The 24,384-nt window shown below is 35.0% G+C and overlaps 2 protein-coding genes across 2 annotated transcripts in view; one reads left to right on the forward strand and one right to left on the reverse strand.

Moving 5' to 3' along the window:
- The window catches only part of LOC311288010 (E3 ubiquitin-protein ligase RNF182), a 32,118-nt gene extending 17,777 nt beyond the window's left edge, over nt 1–14,341 (reverse strand). Inside the window, exon 1 of the mRNA XM_084405212.1 lies at nt 13,966–14,341. The gene's annotated coding sequence lies outside the window, so the exon portion shown is untranslated. The remainder of the gene's footprint in view (nt 1–13,965) is intronic.
- cep89 (centrosomal protein 89) overlaps nt 1–24,384 on the forward strand; it is a 116,231-nt gene that overhangs the window by 77,471 nt on the left and 14,376 nt on the right. The window contains exon 18 of the mRNA XM_084405822.1: nt 14,115–14,284. Within this exon, the coding sequence (XP_084261948.1) occupies nt 14,115–14,284 (170 nt within the window). The remainder of the gene's footprint in view (nt 1–14,114; nt 14,285–24,384) is intronic.

Here is a 24,384-nt window from a genome sequence, read left to right on the forward strand (position 1 = left end):
AAACGTCTGTTTATATATCCATACTCCCTTAATAAAGGAGTCCAAACATTAGAAAAATATCAGTCTACACATGCATTTTATATTTAATATGAGGGAAATACACATGCAGGGGCGTGTGGGACATGACACAAAAAATCGTTTACTTTTAGGTGGCAAATTTTTTTTTTTTTAATTCTGTGAAATAACATTGTGAAACTTAATTCTGCAAACCAAAAGTAATACTACCCACTAGGGCTGTCCCCGACTATGGATTTTCATAGTCGAATCAGAATCGTCACGTCTTGCCTGTAGTCGACTAATAGTCGAATCATGTGTATGGGGGTGGGGCTTTAACGTTTCAAAGCCGCGATGTACAGAAAATCACACAAAGATATAGAAGAAAATGTATAAAAACATTTTGGATCAATAAAACTAAGAAATAACATAAATAACTCCAGAAAGGCCACACTGCAGACAGGATTTGCATTTCACATGCAAATCAAATTAAATCAGCTAAATTACTTGTGCGAGCAGGCCAGCCTACAGCACAACATCGATGCACCGAAAAAATAAACAATTAATTTACTAAATTAAATTAGAACAGAATGTACCTTTCTAATAAATAAAAATACAAAACGAAATAAATCAGAATCAAGTCACAAGATGAGGAGCAAATGTGTGCAAAATGCCTAAAGTGCAGGGGAACATATATTCAAAACACAAGCCACAAATAGTTAGATTAGATAACCCTGACAGATTAATAAATAAAATAAAAATAAAGAAATTATTAAAATAACGATAGTAGCCAGAATTGCTAAACTGGAGAGGCAGTCTTTTTAGCTAAAAATGTTCACAGCATCCAAAAATCAAATTAGAACCGGCTGAAAAGTTTTGAAATCACTTGTACCCCACCTGATCGAGAGAACAAATCCAGTCTTTCACTCTGTCTGTGTCCGTTGGAGTCTTTTCAAATTGTGTGCACGGATAAAATACATTCTAACGTGAAACCCAGTCTATGCCTGAAACGTGTTAACGTTGGCCGGCAGAAGTGCGATCATGGTTTTCCTGATGCTAAATTCAGCCTTGGAGAATATCCTTTCTGATGGTGTACATCCACACTTTAGATTTTCTTATCCCAGACATTGTTAAAGATTTAAATCCTTGCCGCGAAGACGCTCCTCTGTCGGTCACGGATTGAAAGTGAAACCAAAATCTGTCACGGGGTGTTTAGATTTATTCACGCACGTTAAAAAATATTTATTAAAAGCTTCTTTCTTTGCACATTTTTATATACAGCATTATCATAATAGGCTGAATATTAACGTATTGACATAAAAGCTTGTTCTATGTGAAATCAGACATTGAGCGCCCTCATATAGCCAAAGTGGCATGATCCTCGTTTCATAACACCTCTGCGAAGATTCGACCGTGAGATCGGTAGTCGAATCAGGCTCCTCCTATCGAAGCATCGAATCTTCGACTATTCGGGGTCACCCCTACTACCCACCGGATGAAGAAGGGTTGGCTCTCCACTGAACCTAAAATAAATATTCATATTGAGTGTATAATGTTTGAGTGTATAATGTTACAAAAGCTTGATTCCTGCTTTTTCAGGAAGGGCTTGACAACTGCAGTTTTCAGGGAGTTTGGAAAACTCCCAGTGAGAAGTGAGGAGTTTACCTCTTCTAGGAGATCTGCTTCTAACAGTTTAACACACTTTTGAAAAAAGATGTGGGAAGTGCGTCAAGGGTGCAGGTTGATGTTTTAAGGTGCTGTACGGTTTCTTCCAAAATTTTGCCATCAATTTCTTCTAAATCAGACCATAGTATCTACTTTCTCAGGTTGTGGTCTGATCTGTCTGACCCCAGCGCATCTCAAGGATGTGCTGATCACCTTTCTGATATTATTGATTTTCTCAGAGAGGAAGGAAGCAAACTCACTACATTTGCTGTCTGAGAGCATTTCACTGGGAATCTGGCTTGGGGGGTTTGTCAGTCTCTCTACAGTAGCAAAAAGAGTGCGTGTGTTGTTTAAGTTGGTGTTTATAATATTTGAGAAGAAAGTCTGTCTAGCTTTGCCTAGTTCCATATTGAAAGCATGAAGGCTGTCTTTGTAGATGTTATAATGGACAAGTTTTGTCTTCCGCCACATGCGCTCTGCTTTTCTGCATTGTCTTTTCATATTTTGCACTGCTGTTGAGTTTCTCCAAGGTGCTTATTGTCTGCCACTCTTCTTCCTGACTTTCACAGGAGCAATATCATCAATTACACTTTTAACTTTTTGTGTCTTTTGTGTCACCAATGTGTCTGGTGAGAGGGTCTGTTGCTCTGGTGTTATCGGAGGCTGATATGTTGTCCTGGTTTTCCTGGCTGTTTTCCAGGAACTCATCCTTGGGTGCTGAATCTTGGAGCAGTTCTAATATGTCTCAGTCTGTCTGTGGTGAGCTCTGTGGGCAGGACTCAGCTGAGATTGTGTCCGTGAGCAGAGGTTGTTGTGGCTGCATGGTGTTATCATTATGTGATGTCCTGTGGTCATTCATACTGTGTGTGTGTGCCATTCAGATTGAGTGGATTGGCACAAACTGCAGAAGGATGATGGAGGGAGAAGTAGAAATTGTCGTTTAGCACTCTTGAACCAAGTTTGTTTGGGTGGTGGCCATCCTGTTTGAAACAGTTGTCTCTGACTCCAGAAAAGATTGAAGTTGTCAATGAAGTTCACTCCTTTTACATTGCAGGTTTTTTTGCAGCCATTAATCCCAAGCAACCATGAAAACCTGTTTGTTCCTTTTGCTGGGAGTGGTCCACTGATGAATGTCTGACCTTTCAGTTTTTTAGTGTTTCAAAAAGTTCATTGAAATCCTTCTTAAGGAGTTCTGACAGCTCTTTATGAATATCATTCTTCCCCACATGAATAAGTCGATTTGCAGTCTTATGTTTCATCAGAATGTTCTGAAGTTCCCTGTTTACATCGGAAGTTGTTGCTTGTGGAAGGCAGCACATCAGGGATGGAAATTAGCACCCGCCACCAGCCAAATGCGGGTGATTTTGTGTTGTGGCGGGTAAACTCGCTTCACCTACCGGCTACCGTGGCGGGTAAATAAAAATGTACTGTTTCACACAGACGGCGGACACTTTTAGAGGACATAAGTGTACGCTGAAATAAAGTCTTTCACCTCAGAAAAACGGACTTTCTTGTCCTGTCACGTCAGCCGTTATCCTGTTCTCGTAGCGAACACTCTTCAATTGCACGCGCAAATGTGGCGGCGCGCGCTGTGTATCGCCTCACTGTATATAAAGTGCAAAATAAACTACGAGCATGCAACGCCGTTACGTTGTAAATTACACAAAATAAAAGTAATGCAGGGATGATTTTCATACTATTCACCAGGAGCAGTTTCCATGGTTCATTAACAGTTATTGTTAATATTGTGTATTCACCATGGTAACTGTCGTTTCCATATTAACCCCAAAATGCCACTTTATTTTTCTTTGTGTTATTTTTTATATTTTTAAATGACTCTAGTGGCTCATACCAACATTGTATTAACAAAAACTAGTTTGGGACTGCTATTTAATAGCTTTAGCATAGGCCTAATGTTTATTTATTAGTACTAGTCTTTACTATTAGTCATATTCTTACAATTTATGTTAAGAAAAGGGGGACAGTACTTGTGTGTGTGGAAATAGCCGGTTTCAATAAAACTACTTGTGACGTCATATTTGGCTTTGACTTTGACTGAACATTTGCTCTCACTTTGCGGAAAAAATATCGGGATATATATCGTATATCGATATTCAGCCTAAATAATCGGGATATGACTTTTGGTCCATATCGCCCAGCCCTAGTTTCATTGTTGGGACTAAAAACCTAAAACTGGAAGCCATAAAAGACCACGAATCATTCAAATGCCACATCCAGGTAAAAAAGAGAAATATATATATATAAGAGAGAAAGAGAAAATGTCCGTATTTCATTGAGACTTGAGATTAAATAAACTGCTTAAGTATTGTAGATCTTGTAGTATTAATTTTCACATGCAGTTACACATTGTCGGTTAAAAACAAGAAAGTGGCTGGTAAAAACATTGAGTGGCTGGTAGATTTTGAAATCCACCAGCCACAGTGGCCGGTGGACAAAAAAGTTCATTTCCATCCCTGCAGCACATACTTGTATCCCTGCTCATATTTCTGATTATGGAGTCCCCCACTATCAGAGTCCTGTGCTCGGCTGCCCTCTGAGTTGAGTGCCGCTGTCTGCTCGACCTTGAGCGCCAGTTAGCATCAGTGTTAACTACTGGCTGATTCGATCTTTGTTTGATCATATTCATCACGTTTGGGGATTCCACATCTACATTCATTAATACTTCAAATCTGTTCTCAAGTTGTATAGGTGGTGGTAGGAAACCAGTGTTTGCAATCCTTGTCAGAGCCGTATCTGGGGTAGAGGATGCTACTGCGGCAATATGTGATGCTCGTGACAATCTGTCTCAAGTGCCTTTGGGTCTCGCTCCCTGTTTGTGCCATCGATTTGTATGTCGATCAGTTACGGCTTGTTTCTCTACACTCAGTATGGCCTGTCGAGGAGCACTAGATTCATGGGACTCACCGGCTGTCCATGACGAAGCTCTGTTGTGTGTCCCGCAAGTAACTTTGTTTCAAGAACTGCAATCCCTTGTGAAAGTCTGTGGCAGTTTGTGCAGCAAGTAGATTCTTGAACCAGAAGAGGCATTTTCTCTCTTATCCTTTTGAAAGTAGGCAGTTGTGTTTTCCTTTCCCCGGAATGTAAGCTGATGGCTTTCAGTGGGAGGCTGGTCGGATAAAAGAATTCTGCTTTTTTGTAGTAATCCAAGCTTTGCCGTTTGAGCACTGAGCTGATTTGCTGAAGTTAAAATTATGTGATAAAAGGAGATAAAATATAAAAATATAAAAGCGATAGAGCAAAGCGCGGAGCAGTAAGCAAGAGCTTCCAAACAGTACAACAGTCCGAACAGAACTGTGCGAGGTTCACTACTGCGAAGATCGCGAGTCAGCATCGTCAACTTCATCTTTGCAGCTGACACTGACACAGAAAACACTTGTTTATTAATAAACAATTAAAATGTCTCCTTGCTATATTTGACATATTCATAATCATTACTTTTGCCGGTTCTTTGTGACAGCTTTTAGGTGCTTTATTGGCAGTGCCACCCTTACGTGAACGCGTCACCACCGCATCAGCATATGCGCCCCTTTTCGGTTGTTGAAAACAAGGGGTTCAAGTATTTACTTAGTGTGCTTGAGCCCTGTTATGCATTACCAAGCTGGGCGCATTTCTCTCAAAATGTGCTACCAAAACTTTTATCAATATTATCAATGTTGAAAACAGTTATGTAAAGACAATTTTCAGGATTCTTTAATGAATAGAAAGTTCAATAGAACAAGAATTTATCTGAAATAGAAAGCTTTTGTAACATTATACACTCAAACATTATACACTCAATATGAGTACTTATATAATAAATCAGAATAGAATAAATTATATAGAATAAATCAGTACTTTTATTCAGCAAGGATGCATTAAATTGATCGAAAGTGACAGTAAAGACATTTATAACGTTACAAAAAAATTATATTTCAAATAAATTAAATAGAACTTTCTATTCATCAAAAGAAAATTACACATTGATGATAATAATAATGAATGTTTTTTGAGCATCAAACTAGCATATTAGAATGATTTCTGAAGGATCATGTGACACTGAAGACTGGAGAAATGATGCTGAAAATTCATCTTTGTATCACAGGAATAAATTACATTTCAAACTATATTCACATAGCAAACAGTTATTTTAAATTGTTATAATATTTAACAATATTTCTCTTTTTTTAAATCAAATAAATGCAGCTTTGGTGAGCATGAGAGACTTCTTTTAAAAACATTAAAAATGTTACTGATCCAAAAAAATATATATATATATATATATATATATATGACTAGGTCTCACTTGTAAAAGAGGTTTTAACCTCAATGTGACTTTCCTAGTTAAATAAAGGTTAAAAAAAAAATATATATATATACAGTACCAGTCAAAAGTTTGGAAACACTACTATTTTTAATGCTTTTGAAAGAAGTCTCTTATGCTCATCAAGCCTGCAGTTAAAAAAAACAAACAAAAAAAATTTATGAAATATTATTACAATTTAAAATAATGGTTCTCTTTTTTAATATACTTTAAAATGTATTTTATTTTTGTGATGCAAAGCTGAATTTTCATCAGCAAGTACTCCAGTCTTTGGTGTCTTATGATCCTTCAGAAATCATTCTAATATGCTGATTTATGATCAATGTTGGAAACAGTTGTCCTGCTTAATATTTTTTTATAACCTGAGGTACTTTTTTCAGGATTATTTGATGAATAAAAAGTTAAAAAGAACTGTATTTATTTAGAATAGAAATCTTTTGTAACAATATACACTACCGTTCAGTACCGTTCAAAAGTTTGGGAACAATAACTATTTTTTTTTTAAGAAATTAGTACTTTAATTCAACAAGAATGCGTTAAACTGATAAAAGGTGATGGTAACGATTTATATTGTTAGAAATGTTTTTATTTTGAATAAATGCTGTTTTTATGAATAAATGCTGTTAACGTTTTACTCATCAATGAATCCTGAAAAAAGTATTCCAAAAAAATATATTAAACAGCACAACTGTTTCCATCATTGATAATAACTGAGTATCAAATTATCATATTAGAATGATTTCTGAAGGATCATAAGACACAAAAGACTGGAGTACTTGCTGATGAAAATTCAGCTTTGCATCACAAAAATAAATTACATTTTAAAGTATATTAAAAAAGAGAACCATTATTTTAAATTGTAATAATATTTCATAATATTACTGTTTTTTTTTTTTTTGTTGTTTTTTTTTAACTGCAGGCTTGATGAGCATAAGAGACTTCTTGCAAAAGCATTAAAAATAGTAGTGTTTCCAAACTTTTGACTGGTACTGTATATATACAATACTAGCATGAACTGTAAATGAAACAATTAGAAATTACTCCTGATGAATAGAATGAACATCATACCTGCATGCAAATCTATGGAAGAAAATGAATGACAAATGTATTTGAAGCAAAAAAGCATCTGATTTAAAAAAAAAATGCATTGCATTAACCATGCAGGTATTTTTAGGGCTTGCATTTTTATTGGCTGAAATTCAACATGGCCGTATATTTAAGCTGTGAATATTTCAATTCAAAACATTTCACACACATTTTCATTATTAAAAATTAAATAATCCATATTCACCTTTCAGACTTCACATCCAAAATATTCGGTCTGTTTAAAAATACAACCTACTATATTTGACTGGCAATTTTCGTGCTAGTTGACATTCGCCTTTAGTCCTTTTGGTGTGTTCAACTGCATCTTTTTGACCGAGAGGTGACAACACAGTCTGCTTTCATCGCTGCTAGTTCTTTAATGCCGGCTTGGTTTGTCCCGAGCTTAAGATGAAGTCTCTGATATTAATATTGCCCACTAGAGGGAGCCACAGGATAAGGAATCTTTGAAGCTAATGTTTTTCTATCAATTTCCCGCTTGCAATGCAATTATTAAAATTTCCCCCAAAATAACTGTAATACTGACAAATTCTTTAATAATAAATAGACTCAATGTACAGATATTACAATGTGCAGTTTATTTTAAGTTCACAGGGCTCCAGACTAACATTTGAGGGCAGCAGCACCGGAGCCACTGAGTTCTACAAAAAATAATCTGGTAGCACTGGGGCTGACAATAAAGCACTAAGCTTAATTTAGGGTGTAGATGAAATTAACTTTAATTATTATCATTCATAATGTCTTAATATTAATTAAAAAGCAAAACAAGTGAAAAAAATTATATTAGGGAGTGAAAATAGCCAATAAGCATCCTACTGTTTCCAATGCAAATTTTGTAAAAAAAAATTATAAGTGTTATAGTTACTTTACTATTATAGTAATATTATAGTTTTGAAGTGCTGGAATAAGATGTGTAGTACTTGTAAGCGTTTGACTATTTATGTCACAATACCATAGTTATGGTTAGAGTTACTACATTAGCCTAAATCCATGGTGAATGTTGCTGATTTGTGGACTGAAAGCCTTCTACAAGTGTTTCTCCTGGTTTCCACGTCAGCGCTGTTTGATCAGATATCTATGGTTCATAACAGAGAACTCTGCGCCGAATCGGAATGTTTCTCACTGGATCTCGCAGCGATTTCGGGGCGCTGCGCTGTCTATTATTGGTCCGAACTATTAAATGGTCCGTGAAGCATAAATGAGTAGCGCATTTTCGTTCCGCTTTCATTTTGCTTGCATTCGCTGCTCGGCAACATTCATAGGGGCAACATTATGGTCGCGCCAGGGCGACCTAAATAAATATTTGGTCGCACCGGCAGGAAAAATGGTCACAAAATGCAACCAATTGGTCGCAGTCTGGAGCCCTGCAAATGACATCTTCACATTAATTTGAAATTGACCTGACATCCTATGACATGCGATTAATTTAAATTTAAAATTCGATTATTAGTCCACACTTACACAACTTATATTATGATCACATGCCTTACAACAGGAAACATTTTAGAGGGGTATTTTTAACTTCTTATTTAATCTAACACTAACATTAAGTGATTTCTTTTGAAAGTCAGTTGCCCTTTTTGACACGTGTTTTGCTGTAACCTGTTTCATATATTCCAAACTTTCAGTGAAGATTTAATTATACTTTTTTAAGATTAGTTTCAGTTGGATTACTAATCATCCACATGGACCATTGGTGCTTGGACCCCGAAGACGGCCTCTTGAGACAATATTTTGTTTTTAATTATAGAAAAGATGTAGTATAGATCAGAGGTCTCCAACCCCCGGGCCGCAGACCGGTACCGGTCCGTGGGACATTTGGTACCGGGCCGCACAGAAAGAATAAATAACTTAACGTATTTTCGGGACTATAAGTCACTCCGGAGTATAAGTCGCATCAGTCAAAAAATGCACCATGAAGAAGAAAAAACATATATAGCCTAAGTCGCACTGGACTATAAGTCGCATTTATTTCACACAAAAAAAACAATGTTACAGACGGGACAGTTCTCCTTTACGGAAAATCTGCTTTAAAACTTTCACAGAGACCTCAAACAGAATGCACAAAGCCTGTCTTTAAATTTAATTTTGTTTTGTATTAATTGTATCTTAATTTTAATCAGTGTTTCATCACCCAATTGCCTGGATTTAATAAATAAGAAGTAAATATATTAGAAAATAGATAATCACGACACAGAGCGTGAACTGGACTCCCGTCTCATAAATTAACCGAAACTCAGTGATAAGGTAGCCTACTTGCCTCACAGACCTGAGACATAGGCCTATATAGAAAGCTTGAAATGTCTACTTTTAAACAGAACAATTCAAAACGAAAGAAAACTGACTGTTCTCTGCTTATGTAATCCGTATGAAATGTGCATTTCTCTCTGGCGCGTTCACTGCGAAGATCGCGAGTCAGCATCGTCAACTTCATCTTTCCAGCCGACACGTAAAAAACTGGTTTATTAGTAAACAATTAAAATGTCTCCTGCTATATTTTACATATTCATAATCATTCATTTTGCCGGTTCGTTGTGACAGCTTTTATGTGCTTTATTGGCAGCACCACCCTTACATGTTACATGAATGCGTCAGCACCGAAAACATGGAGATTTTTTTCTTTTGGGGGGCATTTTGTTTGTGTTCAGGCTTTCTCAGTTGTCTTTAGGCGCGATGTTACGAGGACGCTGCTAATAAAGTTGCGAGTAGGCCTACACATTGGATTCACGTTTATTATTATATTTAAAAAATACTCCAGTTTTTATGCCGGTCGTATCATTTTATTTTGTTGTATTTATCCGCCACACCTTAAAGGCCGGTCCGTGAAAATATTGTCTGATATTAAACCGGTCCGTGGCGCAAAAAAGGTTGGGGACCGCTGGTATAGATGATATAGTATAGATTAAATATGATTGAATGCTTGTTTGCTTAGGTGTTACCACTTCTTACAGGCCTCATGCCACCGCCTTGCCACACCATAAAAAAATGTCTAAATCCAGGCCTGCTGTTTTTTGTCCTACTATTAGGTTGGGAAGTATGCACATTCAGACACAGGGCATGAGATATCATTCACTACACTATGGGATTCCTACGATCTAATCAGGGTCTCCCATCGCCTTTGAAACTGGTGACATAAATGATCTTCTCAGTAGAAAATACTCTCTGATTCTCAGACCTTAGGACATATTGTAAATGCAACCTACCCAGTTCCATCACCGTTTTACTATTGTCTTTTCAACTTTCATTTGAAAGCAAACCTTCATGTTCATCTCTGTATTCTTCAGTAAACTGACCTCAATCTGACACTTTTTCCTCTGAAAAATGTGTCTTTCAAAAGAAAAATTTGGTTTGATTACTTTAGGTACTTGGACTGTCTAAACCTCCTACCACATATCGGAGACCCCGATCACAGCAGTCTTTACGTTAATAAGTCATTATTGGTGACGCATCAGCTGCTGAACTAAACTTATTACAACAGTTGATTTACTGCAGTGGCCTCCATGCTCATTACAGCATATGATTAATCTCCATGTTTCAAGTACAGAACAGTGTGTGATTATAATATGCACGACCAAAGAAATTAATACTTTTTTAATAGCAAGGATGCATTAAATTGATCAAAAGTGTCAGTTAAGACATTTATAATGTTTAAAAAAATCGAATAAATAATGTTATTTTAAACTTTTTATTCATCAAAGAATGAAGCTATTACAGTTTCTGCAAAAATATTCAGCAGCACAACTGTTTTCAACATTGATAATAATAAGAAATGTTTCTTGAGCAACAAATGCTTCTGAAGGATCATGCGACACTGAAGACTGGAGTAATAATGCTGAAAATTCTGCTTTGCCATTACACAGGAATAAATTACATTTTAAAATATATTAAAATATAAAACAGTATTTTAAATTGTAATAATATTTCACAATATTACAAATTTTACTGTATTTTTGATCAAATAAATGCAGTCTTGGTGAGCTTAAGAGACTTTTTGAAAAGCAATAAAACATATTACTGAAATATTACCCAACATTTTTAACGGTAGTATATATCTATATTCTATTATTTGCAGTTATGCAGTTATATTCGAATATATAGATTTTGTGCATTATATATAATAACCACAGAATGGCAAAATAGTTTGTGTTTAAAAATCTATTTCATATTTGTAATGTATGATTAGAAAAGTGCAAGGGAATTATATCAAATTTAGTAGAGGCGCTAAATTTGTAAATAAATTCTTTTCCACTTCAGCATTAGACTGATGGGTAGCATTCAGGTGAAAAGCAGCAGTGAGATTGCAGTGAACATGAGCCTTAATGAAAACTTTTCCAACTGTTACGATGGAGTCGTTCATTGAGTCATACTAAACAGATGTCTAAACTTTTGTTGTCTATACATGGACACGCCTAATTAAAGTGCTTTAGCCCATTATGTACCTTTCACACTTGAACATTTACTACCTTCTTTGAAAAGGCTGAAAAATCCAAAACCAAGTTAAACAAGCTATAGAGGCAACCCAAAAGCTTAGTCATCTGAAAAGAAACTACACACCAAAATCTTATAAATCTTTTTCATATTCAGAAATATACCTGGGGCCAGATTCATGAAACATTTTTAAGAATCTTCTTTTTAACTGCTGTTTTCTAATTATTTTCTAACTTAAGGATAAAGTATAAAGTTAAGAATATTTTGTATTCCCATAAAACATTTTTTAAGAATGTTATCATTTTCCTGAAGATTGTCAAAGTCAAAAACTTAAAAATAATTTGAATTCCTGAAAAGAATGTTATTAAAAATTAGAATAACCTACAATTTGTCTTAAATTCCCAAATGTAAGATGTTAAATTAATTTATTGGGTTGTTTTAAATATTAAGCATTACAACATAACACTAGCGCTATATATGATACATATTACCATTATTATTAGTCTTTAATAGATTATGTAAACAATGGGCGGTCATGATTATGCCTGACAACTTTTTTGTCAATTTATAATTCCGACATCATTTTTGAAAGCACATTCATACAGAGAGAGAGAGCCCAGAATTGCAAAAAAAAAATTGAATCTGACCCCTGTTTGATTTAACAGTTAACAGATTGAACTTCCCAAATGATTCCCTATAGTGTTTAGCCTCATTCTGACCACTGTCTGAAAGAATCTGGCCAATTCATTTTGACAACACTAGTTTTGGCTTATCATTATGATGCCTTAACAGCTCTTAGGAGAAAGTTTTGTATGGAAAAGCTCCATTATGGACAGCAGAGTACAGAAGAGCATACAAAGCTTTCCAAAGACAGAAGAACTTAGAACAGAAGTGAAATATCCAAACAGCAAATGGACGAATGGACGATGCTGCTTACAGTTCCAACTGACAGATTTACCATGTTGGAGAGAATTACAAAAGCAAGCAAGCATGGCATGAAGAGCAGTATAGCCAGAAGCTTGCTATTACAAGCCCAATGAATATGTCACTATCATATAAATAAAATGTCACAAATTGAAATCACATTAGCACCATCTTTATAATGGTGCAGTCACTGAAGTCACTGAAATCGCTTCATGTTGGCACGCTTGTTTGCAATATTAGTTCTGGTACTCCTTATTGGTTTTGTGGTTTGTCTGGTGTCATCTCAGATGTTCTATAACACGATCAAGACAACACTAATATCTCTAGAAGAGAAAGGGGCGAGAGAACCAGAGAGACTCAGAACTGCTGTAATTGAATGCTCACACACACATGCACTGAAAGAGCTGTTGACTGAGACTTGTTTGTGTGGAGTGTTATTGATCCATATGTGAGGGAAAGGTTGGGACCCTATGTGTTCTAAAACCCCACAGAGAACAGTCAGATCTCTCCCTCTGTTCCACACACACACACACACACACACACACACAATCCCACGGTCTCCACACATGCTCATTCTCTGCTCAAAACAGATATAACAACACAGGGTGTCCATTAAAAACATTACCATTGCTAATCAGCTCTCTAAACGCATGCGTATGTGTTTTCACGTTTACATGCATGGACATTTTCTTTCTGGATATTATTTAGTTTTCACTCTTGCATTCCTCCCTCTGGGTTATGATCTCTGAAGGAAATCACAATTGTGCCTAACAACAGTTACCAAGGAGAACAACTCTCAGCATCAAATTATCTGTCGCTCTGTTTTTTTCCATTTTATTGCCCTTCTATCCATTTGTCTGACTCTCTTGGTTTTTCTTTGCAATTAAATGTTTTCTCAGAGATCCGTCTCATATCCTCCCCGGTGTCATGTATTTATGATGAGGCATTTATGGACTGAGCATATCTGACTACTCACGTTTACTCATGTAGCTGTAATTGTCTCATTGCCCTTTGCTATGTGAAGATGAGTTATATCAACAGGCTGCCTCTCCCTTGAAACCCCAGGAGCTGCGCAAATGTGCATGTTTGTTTTTCTAAATAGCTCACATCTGTTTTAGCAGCAGACAGGCCAACATCTGTTCCTCTCCGTAATGCATCTGCCCTGAAGTCTGCGGTTCAATATCACTGCAATATCCCAGCACATCAGATCTCTGCTTCATTCATCTCCAGTAACTGTATTTCTTTCAACCTGTTTTTTTTTTTTTTATTGTGTGTGTATGTGGGTTCATTTTGTCATCCACAAGGTAACCAGCTGGAGGTAAAATATTTCCTCGTAAATGTTAACAACCTCAAGTATTAAACTGTAAATTCAGACCTTCTTCGTTGCTCCCATACCCTCCCTTTTCTTCAGCTCTCCTCTCTTTACAGGTAATAATAGTTTGTCACTTTTCCTGCATTGGTTAGACTTGATCTAATCCAGACAGATGAACATGTCTCCACACACACATTAGCACTCTTTCTAGTCTTACCGTGTTGTGTAGTCTCTGGCTCTGGCTCCTCCAGGGTTGTTTGAGTTATTTTATTTTCCCTTGATTTTTTATTAGTTTAAATGGTACTCCACCGTTCCTCTGTGCTTTCCAGCGCAACTGTTTTCATATCTCTCTCTCGGCCACTCTAGGTGTACAAGCAGAAGGCGTCAGCAAGTGTATATTCGCTGGGTCGGCGTCTGCGCGAACAGGAGGAAGACTTTGCGGGGAAAGCAGCGAGTTATCAACGAGAGATCCGGCACCTGCAGAGCCAACTAAGAGACAGACAGGAACAACTGCACGGAGCTCTGCAGCAGAAGAGGTAATCCTCTCTCACACACACACACACACACACTCTCTCTCTCCCCCTCTTGCTCTCTGTGTATAGAGGGATGCAGCAGAAGAGGTGAGAGCAGTAAAGGGAGCTGCTGTCACAAAGGCACAAACCAATAACAGACAGCAGAAAGAGAGAGAGAGAGAGAGAGAGAGAGAGAGAGGAGGGGCTCTAGACAAGCTGGCACAGCTGCAGGCTCATCTGTCTAAATGTTCCATGTGCTCGTAATTTTGAGCTCTCATTATTACATTTGGGTTTCTAGGAAATGTACTGTTTCTGACTGAATTCATAAAAATATGTTAAATTCAGAAACTGGAATCAGTGGGACACTGATCATTTATCATTTACCTAAGCATTTACCATTTATATATATACCGGTACTGTAACCTTTTTTTATTATTTTTTATAATGTTACTCAAACAGCAAAACTGGGTTTTATACATTATAATGATCTATTTGGAAGAGCAGAGACTTTTTTGGTGCTTTCTAAATAGTACAAAATTCTATGTTTGTGTATCTATATTTGCTTGCAGATGCCACGGGCAGCCTTGTAGCAGAAGAGGTAAATCTAGTTAAAAGGAAAAATGTCTTGAAAAACGTCCTTTCCACCTTTTAAAATTAATTCAGGGCTTTACAAGTAATAAGCCTATAGATATTATGTTACAACTCAGAGCAGCATTTTCAAGGTTGTTGTGGTGCTGTTTATAGTACAAAGAAGAGCTGTTGTTTGTTATTTTGTTGTAAGTCATACATCACACTTTTTTATAAAGTTCAGTAACATACTCTGCAGAACATACTACTTTGCAGTGGATCAATGTTTGTGTCAGAATGAGTGTGAATATGCCTATTATACAGACATAGAAAACAGACATAAGCACAACTTACTAACTAGCTAACTAACTGAACCACACAGTTGTAATTATTGCTTTAAAGGGGACATATCATGAACATCTGACTTTTTCCATGTTTAAGTGCTATAATCGGGTAACCCAGTGCATCTAAACACAGAAAATGTGAAAAGTGACAACCCAGTAACTTTGTTTTGGCAATGAAAAAATACGCCGATCAGATTTCGCTCCCCTTCTGACGAAGGAAGGGGATCTTTCTATAATATTACCGCCCCTTAATCTGCATGTTTTCACCCACATCGCCGCCATTTGGTTTTCACAAACGACAACAGTTCTAACGCAATGGCAAAAGTTTGAGCAAAGCATGCAAACTGTTCTGTCGTTGGCTGCACAGACAAGCACAGAACACTAATTGACCAAAAAATTGCACAGCTGTCTTATAAAGACCTCAGGGAACTGTGTCAACTTGTGTAAAGTTAAACATGACGGTACATACAAGTCGATTAGACGAATCAATGTAACTCCACAACAACAACTACATAAATGTATCCACTAACCATTCAGAAACGTCCAGGTGCATCTAAAAGTTGCAACCTCTTCCTAAGTCTCTATATACGACTGCACTCCGCTACTGGTTATTTCTGAAATTTGACTGAAATTCACGTGTTTTGTTACTGCCGGAGTATCCGAAGCTCGTGTACTGGATCGGCCCTTTTCTGAACGGAGGCGGGAGCAGCAGCTCATTTGCATTTAAAGGGACACACACATAAAGGGGCAAATTTGACAAGCTATTTTGAGCTGAAATTTCACAGACACATTCTGGGGACACCATAGATTTATATTACATCTTGTGAAAAGGTGCATAATATGTCACCTTTAAAGATTTGGACAGACTTGACTGAATGTGTTTATTATGATTTTTTTACTTAAAGACTTAAATGCTAGAAATGGGTTTTGTTTTGTTGGCAGTAATAATGAATTTCTTTACAAAACTAAATATATATATATACAGTACCAGTCAAAAGTTTGGAAACACTACTATTTTTAATGCTTTTGCAAGAAGTCTCTTATGCTCATCAAGCCTGCAGTTAAAAAAAAAAAAAAAAAAAAAAAACAGTAATATTATGAAATATTATTACAATTTAAAATAATGGTTCTCTTTTTTAATATACTTTAAAATGTAATTTATTTTTGTGATGCAAAGCTGAATTTTCTTCAGCAAGTACTCCAGTCTTTGGTGTCTTATGATCCTTCAGAAATCATTCTAATATGATGATTTGATACTCAGTTATTATCAATGATGGAAACAGTTGTGCTTTTTAATATATTTTTTTGGAATACTTTTTTCAGGATTCATTGATGAGTAAAACGTTAACAGCATTTATTCATAAAAACAGCATTTATTCAAAATAAAAACATTTCTAACAATATAAATCGTTACCATCACCTTTTATCAATTTTAACGCATTCTTGTTGAATTAAAGTACTAATTTCTATAAAAAAAAATAGTTATTGTTCCCAAACTTTTGAACGGTAGTGTATATTGTTACAAAAGATTTCTATTCTAAATAAATACAGTTCTTTTTAACTTTTTATTCATCAAATAATCCTGAAAAAAGTATCTCAGGTTATAAAAAAATATTAAGCAGCACAACTGTTTCCAACATTGATCATAAATCAGCATATTAGAATGATTTCTGAAGGATCATAAGACACCAAAGACTGGAGTACTTGCTGATGAAAATTCAGCTTTGCATCACAAAAATAAAATACATTTTAAAGTATATTAAAAAAGAGAACCATTATTTTAAATTGTAATAATATTTCATAATATTACTGTTTTTTTTGTTTTTTGTTTGTTTTTAACTGCAGGCTTGATGAGCATAAGAGACTTCTTTCAAAAGCATTAAAAATAGTAGTGTTTCCAAACTTTTGACTGGTACTGTATATATATATATATATATATATATATATATATATATACACACACACTGTATATTAATACTGGTCCAACTCAACTCAGCTCGAACTCAAGTCTGTCTCTCTCTCTCTCTCTCTCTCTCTCTCTCTCTCTCTCTCTCTCTCTCTCTCTCTCTCTCTCTCTCTCTCTCTCTCTCTTAACCCTACATCAAAGCTCATTTTGAAGTCAGTTCCCTTCCTAAGCCTGAGTGTGAGGGTTTTAAATGTCGGCTTTGATATGTCAGTCAAATGCTTCTCCTTCAGAAGAATTTGTTTTCATGCATGTGTGTTTGACATTGTGAAGAATATGAAAAGGAAATGACAACTCCTTTGTTAATATTAACTATTCTTGCTCTTACTATGCAGCTGTTCACACATCTGCTTCAACCACTTTAATTTTTGACACCAAACTCAGTGTTGGAGGGGCTGTTTTTCAGGAAGAGATGTGGCATTATTTGGCTGTAAAACCTGTGGTGATTCTACAAATGATCATGTATGTGATGTGATATGGCTACTGTTTCACCACAGCTCATAATGCTGCCATCACACACTCTTTCTTCCTCTCTGTCTTCATGAGTGCTTTTATAAGTATTTGTGGTGACATGCTTTATGGTCTAGTGTTTGTGTGTTGATTTCTTTTAACACTGTGATGTTCAAAGGTGTAATGATTCAACACTAATTATTATCTTGTTCCCTGTGTTGTAGACTTCTTCATGTGTGAATGATTAATAAACACTTACTCAACTGGGTCATCATGGGACCTTTTCAATACAAACAATTTGCATACACACAAATGGCAGATTTATTAAAACTTATATATACCATGTTCATGAGCATCCTCAGTGGGTATTAAAATGACATAAAAATTAAAAACTAAAAATCATTTACTCACCCCCATGTTGCTACTTACATATATTACTTTCTTCTGTGGAGCACAAAATAATACACACTGCTGTTTAAAAGATTTTGGATCTGTGAGCTTTTTCTTTAGTTTTTGAAAGTCTCTTATGTTCATGACTCCATTTATATATCAAAATACAGTAAAAACCGTAAGGTTGTGAAATATACAATTCAAAATAACTGTTTTCAAATTTAAAATGTAATTTATTCCTGTGATCAAAGCTGAATTTTCAGCATCATTACTCCAGCTTTCAGTGTCGCATGATCCTTGAAAAATATCTTCTTTTGTGTTGAGCAAAAGGAAGAAAGTCATAGAGGATTGGAATGACATGAGGATGAGTAAATGATGACAGAATGTTCATTTTCAGGTGAACTATCCCTTTATTTCTGGAGGATTTCACTCCAACTATGGGCTACTTTGCAGTGCTGTGTGGGGGAGAGAGAAAAAGTGTGTGTTCAAGTGTGGGCCAAAGGTGGAACTCATGGGGATCTAGAGAGATCTAATCTGGCTAATCTTTTGCTGCTCATATTGCTTTTGTAGTCTGCTGAAACATTTGCTTCCAATCATATAGAGATTATTGTGTGTGCTCAGAGATTTGTGTGTAAGAAAGAGAGATAAAAAGCTTGGTTATATACTGAAATGTCACCGGACTGTGTGAGTGAGAACAGAACATTTAGAGAGAGAATGAAAAGAGAAAAGAAAGGGAAGATTAATGGACATATCTAAATTACACATGAGCGCTTTGTCAAATGATATAGTCTTCCTCCTTTTTTAACTTTTTTTATTATTATGCAATAATAACAAATACAAAAACAAGACAATAATAAACAATACAGAGGGTTACATTGCATAAGCATAAAGAATATTAAACTAGCTGAAATGATTGACACCATTGCAGAGTCTTACATGCAGTAGAGTTTTTAGAGATCCTCAAAGAATTTAGATATATATCAAAATCTTTCTTAAAAATAAAAAAGGAGTTTTCTTTGAAAATGTACACTTGTGAATATAAAATTTGGCAAGAAAAAGTAGCAAGTTAAGAACAAATTAAAAATGATAAGGGTCTAATTTCAGAGTCACCAAAACATATATATATATTTTTTTTTTGATGGATACCTTTTAACAAAGTTTGAAAAGTCAACCCAAATTTTTTTAATACACACATTCCCAAAACAAATGAATAATTGTCTCATCAAACTGATTACAAAAGGAGCACAAGGGGCGAAATGTTTCAATTTTTCAAAGCACAAATTTATAATTAACTGGGTAGCAATTGTGAATAATTTTAATGGAGACTTCAGCCACTTTAAAAAAAAAAAATTTGCTGAAAAAGCCAGACATTTTCCCGTTCTATATCATCAAATTGTTATTCCAAAAACTTACACAAGCAGGTAAAGAAATCTGAGCTCTGTTAAGAATTTTCTTGTTTGACAAGCTACTGAGAGGATATTGATCAACAAATAGAGTAGTGTTGTCAAAAATAGGTGGAGAGCATAAAGGACCTTTAGGGTCAGGTTTGACTAAAGGTTTCACACAATCAGGAATTGCACTAAAAACAATGGCATATTCTCTTGGGGGGACTGAAAAAGAGAATTCTTAAGTATAAAGTGTTCATTAGAGAGCAAGACAGCCCTTTCATCTAAAAGTTGACTCACTAAAAGTATATTTTTATCAAACCAATTATAACAAATAAAAAAAAATATTTATTTTTATATTTAATATTTTGATTGTTCCAGATAAAATAGCTATGTGGAGAAAAATTGTAATTATATATTAGGGACCAGCATATTAAAGCCTGTTTATGAAAACTAGAAAGAGTTAAAGGTATTTTAGAGATGTCATAGTTGCAGCGCAACAAAAAAAATGCAAACCTCCAACTGAACTGAAAATATGATTTGGGATAATATTCCAAAAAGATGTAGGGTTGTTCAAAAAAGATTTTATCCACTTACTGTAACCTTGAAAGAATTATTAAGAGTGGAAAAGTCCACTAAGTGAAAAACACCCATTGTCCGGTCAGCTATCATAACACTCTTTTTAATTAAATGATTTTTAGATTTCCAAACAAAGATTACTGTCATTTCTACAAATCTCCACAGAAACATCCAGAGCCATTGCAGGATAGATAACCCGAGATAACCCATCTGCTCTGGAAAGCAACACTCTGTTATAGACAGATCACGCTGTAACCAAGAATTACATTTGCGTTGAATAGAAAGAAGAGGTTCAAAGTTCAGTTTTGATCTTTTTTTAGTTCAAGTATTTAACTTAGGATTTGACTGGAATGTCACAGACTTTAACATCAGTGGAATGTTTAATAGATAAAAGTTCACATTTGTGAATATTAATATTAAGAACTAAACCAGAAGCAGATGAAAAGAGATCAATTATATTTAAGGCTACAGAAACTTGATCTTTATTTTTCAAAAACAGAGTTGTGTCATCAGCCAATTGGCTTATTAATATTGATCGGTTTGCAATAGAGATAACTTTCAAATGACTATTTTGAATGTGGATGGCTAATAATTGCATAGGAAGCAGAAAAAGATACGACGATATTGGGCAGCCTTGACGGATACCTCTGTCTATATTAAATCTATGAGTTGTACCATGCTGTAATTTATTTGAAGCAGTGGCGTTATTGTACAAAGTTTGAATTGCATTGATAAAGTTGGGGCCAAAACCAAAAATATTCAAAGATTTAAGAATAAAAGGAAACTCAACAGAATCAAAAGCTTTATAAAAAAAAAAAGAAGAAAGAAACCGTCATCAGGGATCAGATCCGAGTAATCTAAAATATCAAGAGCAAGTCTAATATTATTTGAAATAAGTCTGTCTTTCATGAAACCTGACTGAAAGTCATCAATTATATTATCTAAAACACATTTAATTCTTTTAGCAAAAATCATGGCTAGTATTTTGTAATCATTATTTAACAAGCTTATAGGTCACCAATTTTCAAGTTGAGCAGGGTCCCTTTGAGGTTTAGGGATCAAATTTATAACACCCTGAGTCATAGAGCTTGGGAGAGTTCCCTTATGCAGGCTTTCTAAATACACTTGGAGAAGACACTAAGACACTAAGTTTCAGCTTATCGATCGCCTCAGAAATATCTTTAATTTGAATAGGAGATTCACACAGACTTTTGCCAATATCATCAATTTTGGAAATACGGAATTAAAGAGAGTCAAGAGAATTAAAAAATACATCAAAATTTTGTTGACAGTGTCTAGAACGATAAAGAATTTGTATAAAATTCTTCACAATAATTAGAAATTTCTTTATGATATTTTAAAACCAATCCATTTATGTTAAGACTATTTATATAATTGAGATGATTACGCTGTTTCTCTAACTTAAAAAAATAACTGGAATTTCGTTCTCCCTCTTCCATCCATCTCCTTCTTGAACGAACAAAAGCACCCTTTGCTTTAATATATATATATATATATATATATATATATATATATATATATATATATATATATATATATAAGGTATCTAATGAGTTCTGAAGTTCAGCCAATTCTAATTTCTGGAATAAATAAATTTTCCTTATATTAACCTAATATTGTATTTTAATAGCTCCCAAATAGAACCAAAATTATTTTCAGCTTGAGCTTTATTAAAAAAGAAATGAATCTTAGAAATTACAGATTGACAAGTTTCCTCATCCTCTAATAAAGCAGAGTTTAGTTTTTGTACAAAAGGTTTTTGTACCTTGTAGGTCAGGATGGTGTAAGTGATTTTAGCAGAACTGACAGCTCAAAATACACAAATGCATCAGCATACGTCTCGCATCTCTCTGCTTGGGATTAGTTTTCATGTGTATTGTATCTGGGGATTTTTTCCTCATTAGAGAAACTCACACAAACTAGTAATGAGACACTCTAATGCAATTAAAGACCTGTAGCCCTCCTGATCTCACCCTGTCATCCTGACCCTACCGCACTAATGACGCTCAGTTTTCTCTGGGTACGTGACATGTTAAAACGTTAATTTGCCTACCAGCCACTTTATGTGAGCTGACTGAGACCTTGCATAGTTTCTGTATGTTGCTCTGCAGTGCTGCAGTTCAGATGAAACATTGATTTAATTTCCACACACTCAGCGTAGAAGATACTGGTCTTAGTATTAAATATGATGACATTGCTAAGCATGTCTGTCACACACAAATTATGGCCGCTATTGTCTTGCAGTAACATTTAGTCTTTGTTGTTCTCTCACACATGTGAGTGTAGGTTTGTGTTCATGTGTGTGCATGTGCTGGCCTATATGTTGATCCGTTCCAGTTGTATGGCTGAATCATCCCTCATTAAGTCTGTAATCCATTACACACCACTAATGAATTATATTAGTAATGCCGTATGTGTGTGAATTGGATTAATGCTGCTGAGTGGCCATTTGTGCACCTAATTTAACTTTGTAATGTACAGACGTAAAATGAACGGATGAGACTATAAAATGTAGATTATATTGGAAATTATATAAAACATGCTGTGGTTGATTCTTTTGCTATTGTACATTAACAAGACCATGTGATTTTAATAGATTAACACCTAACTCTTAGTACTATAATATTCCCTTTAGTACAATAATATTCCCATATCCATAGGTATTTTTGTTTTTCTGAAATCTGTGATACAGTCACAGAGATGTTTCAGATACACAGGATATAATAATTTAATATTTAATGCTTATTATAAATACTAATATTCATATTTAGTCAATTATTAGATGTTTTAACCAAAGCGACTTGCAACTGCGGTTGGAATATCTGACTGAGATTATTGATTTTGAGGAAATATTGGAATAAACAATAAAAATGATTAAAATAGGTACTCTCAGTGCCCTCCACCATACAGTCAGCAACATGTCATATACTGGGAATGTGGGGGAAATCAAATGTAGGGAAGCCTCTAGTAGAATTAGGTGTGTTTAGAAAGAAAAAAATTACCCACTTTATACTGTTTTTTTACTATTTTATAACTTTTTAAAACTTTATATTGTCTTTAAAGTGTTAAAGGGATAGTTCACCCAAAAATGTTAATTCTGTCATCAATTACTCACCCTCAAGTTATTCCAAACCTGTATGAATTTCTTTCTTGTGCAGAACACAAACAGAAGATAATTTTAAACAATGTCTGTAACCAAACTTTTTTATATATATATATATTTTTTTTTTTTTTATTTTTTTTTTTTATACTGTTTCACACTTTTTTTTCATACTATGGAAGTCAATGGAGCCATCAAGTGTTTGGCTACCCATATTCTTCAAAATATCTTCTTTACAAAATTTTTGGGTGAACTATCCCTTTAATTGCTATGTGCTAACATTTCAATTTCAATTATTTTTTTATTTTTTTACAGAGCCAAAAAACTGTTTTTTTGTCAACTGTCAGTTGCATAAAATAAGCTATCAGAAGCAATCAGTGTATAAAATAATCTATCAACAATTCAGTGACAAGAAAGCAAAGTTAAGTCTGATGGAACTGTTTCCCCATCACAGTAAACCAAAGCACCAATAAATGACACATTAATTACTGAAACTATGAGACTGAATTGAAGGTTACATCAATATATACTGATAATCAGAAAGTGAACATTCAAAAAGTAAAATATGATGAATTATGTACTGTAGGTTTACTGTATTTTCTCCTATTTTTTATGACATTTCACAATATTATTGTTTTAGGTTTATTTTAAGGTTTATTTTGTCCTTGTTAGATTGTAATTATACATTCAAATGCTGAGTAATATTAAAGGTCACCCATCACACGTGTAGACAGTCAACGAGCGCCGCTAACAAACAGCAGACACCTTTTACAGTTCCTCCTGAACCAAAATGTGCCGTTCTACCAAATACTTTATATACAGAAAGACAGTGCACTCTTTTTACTATGAATGGGAGAAAGTGCAATATATGGCGGAATAAGTCCCGCCTTCTTAAGAAAAGAGCCAATCACCGATTGGTTAAGTCATTGTTTCATTGCAACTGATGCACGCTTGGTCTGCGCATTAGCTTGGTCCAGCCTGAAAAATGCTGTTTTTGTCATGATTTGAGCATTTAGAAACAAAATTTATGAGACAACTTTTGTCAGATTTCATTGGTGATTTCAAATATGAAATTTAATCGTAACCGTGGCAAACAGTCGTGGAGAATTCCATTCAAAGAGATAGGAGCTGCACTTGCATGCCCGAGAGGCCTTTCCAATATGGCTACCGAGTGAAATGACTTGCCTTGACTTTGGTTCTACTCGGAGCTGTTCACGTCCTTGGACTCGTAATTATACATTTCTATGGCTTGTTCATTATTGTAATGTTATGTGCTTTGAGACAGAGATAATTTAATGCTGTCTCTCGTGACATTTTGCAAACTT

The sequence above is a fragment of the Rutilus rutilus genome, assembly GCF_951802725.1.
Source record: "Rutilus rutilus genome assembly, chromosome: 3".
Taxonomy (NCBI): domain Eukaryota; kingdom Metazoa; phylum Chordata; class Actinopteri; order Cypriniformes; family Leuciscidae; genus Rutilus; species Rutilus rutilus.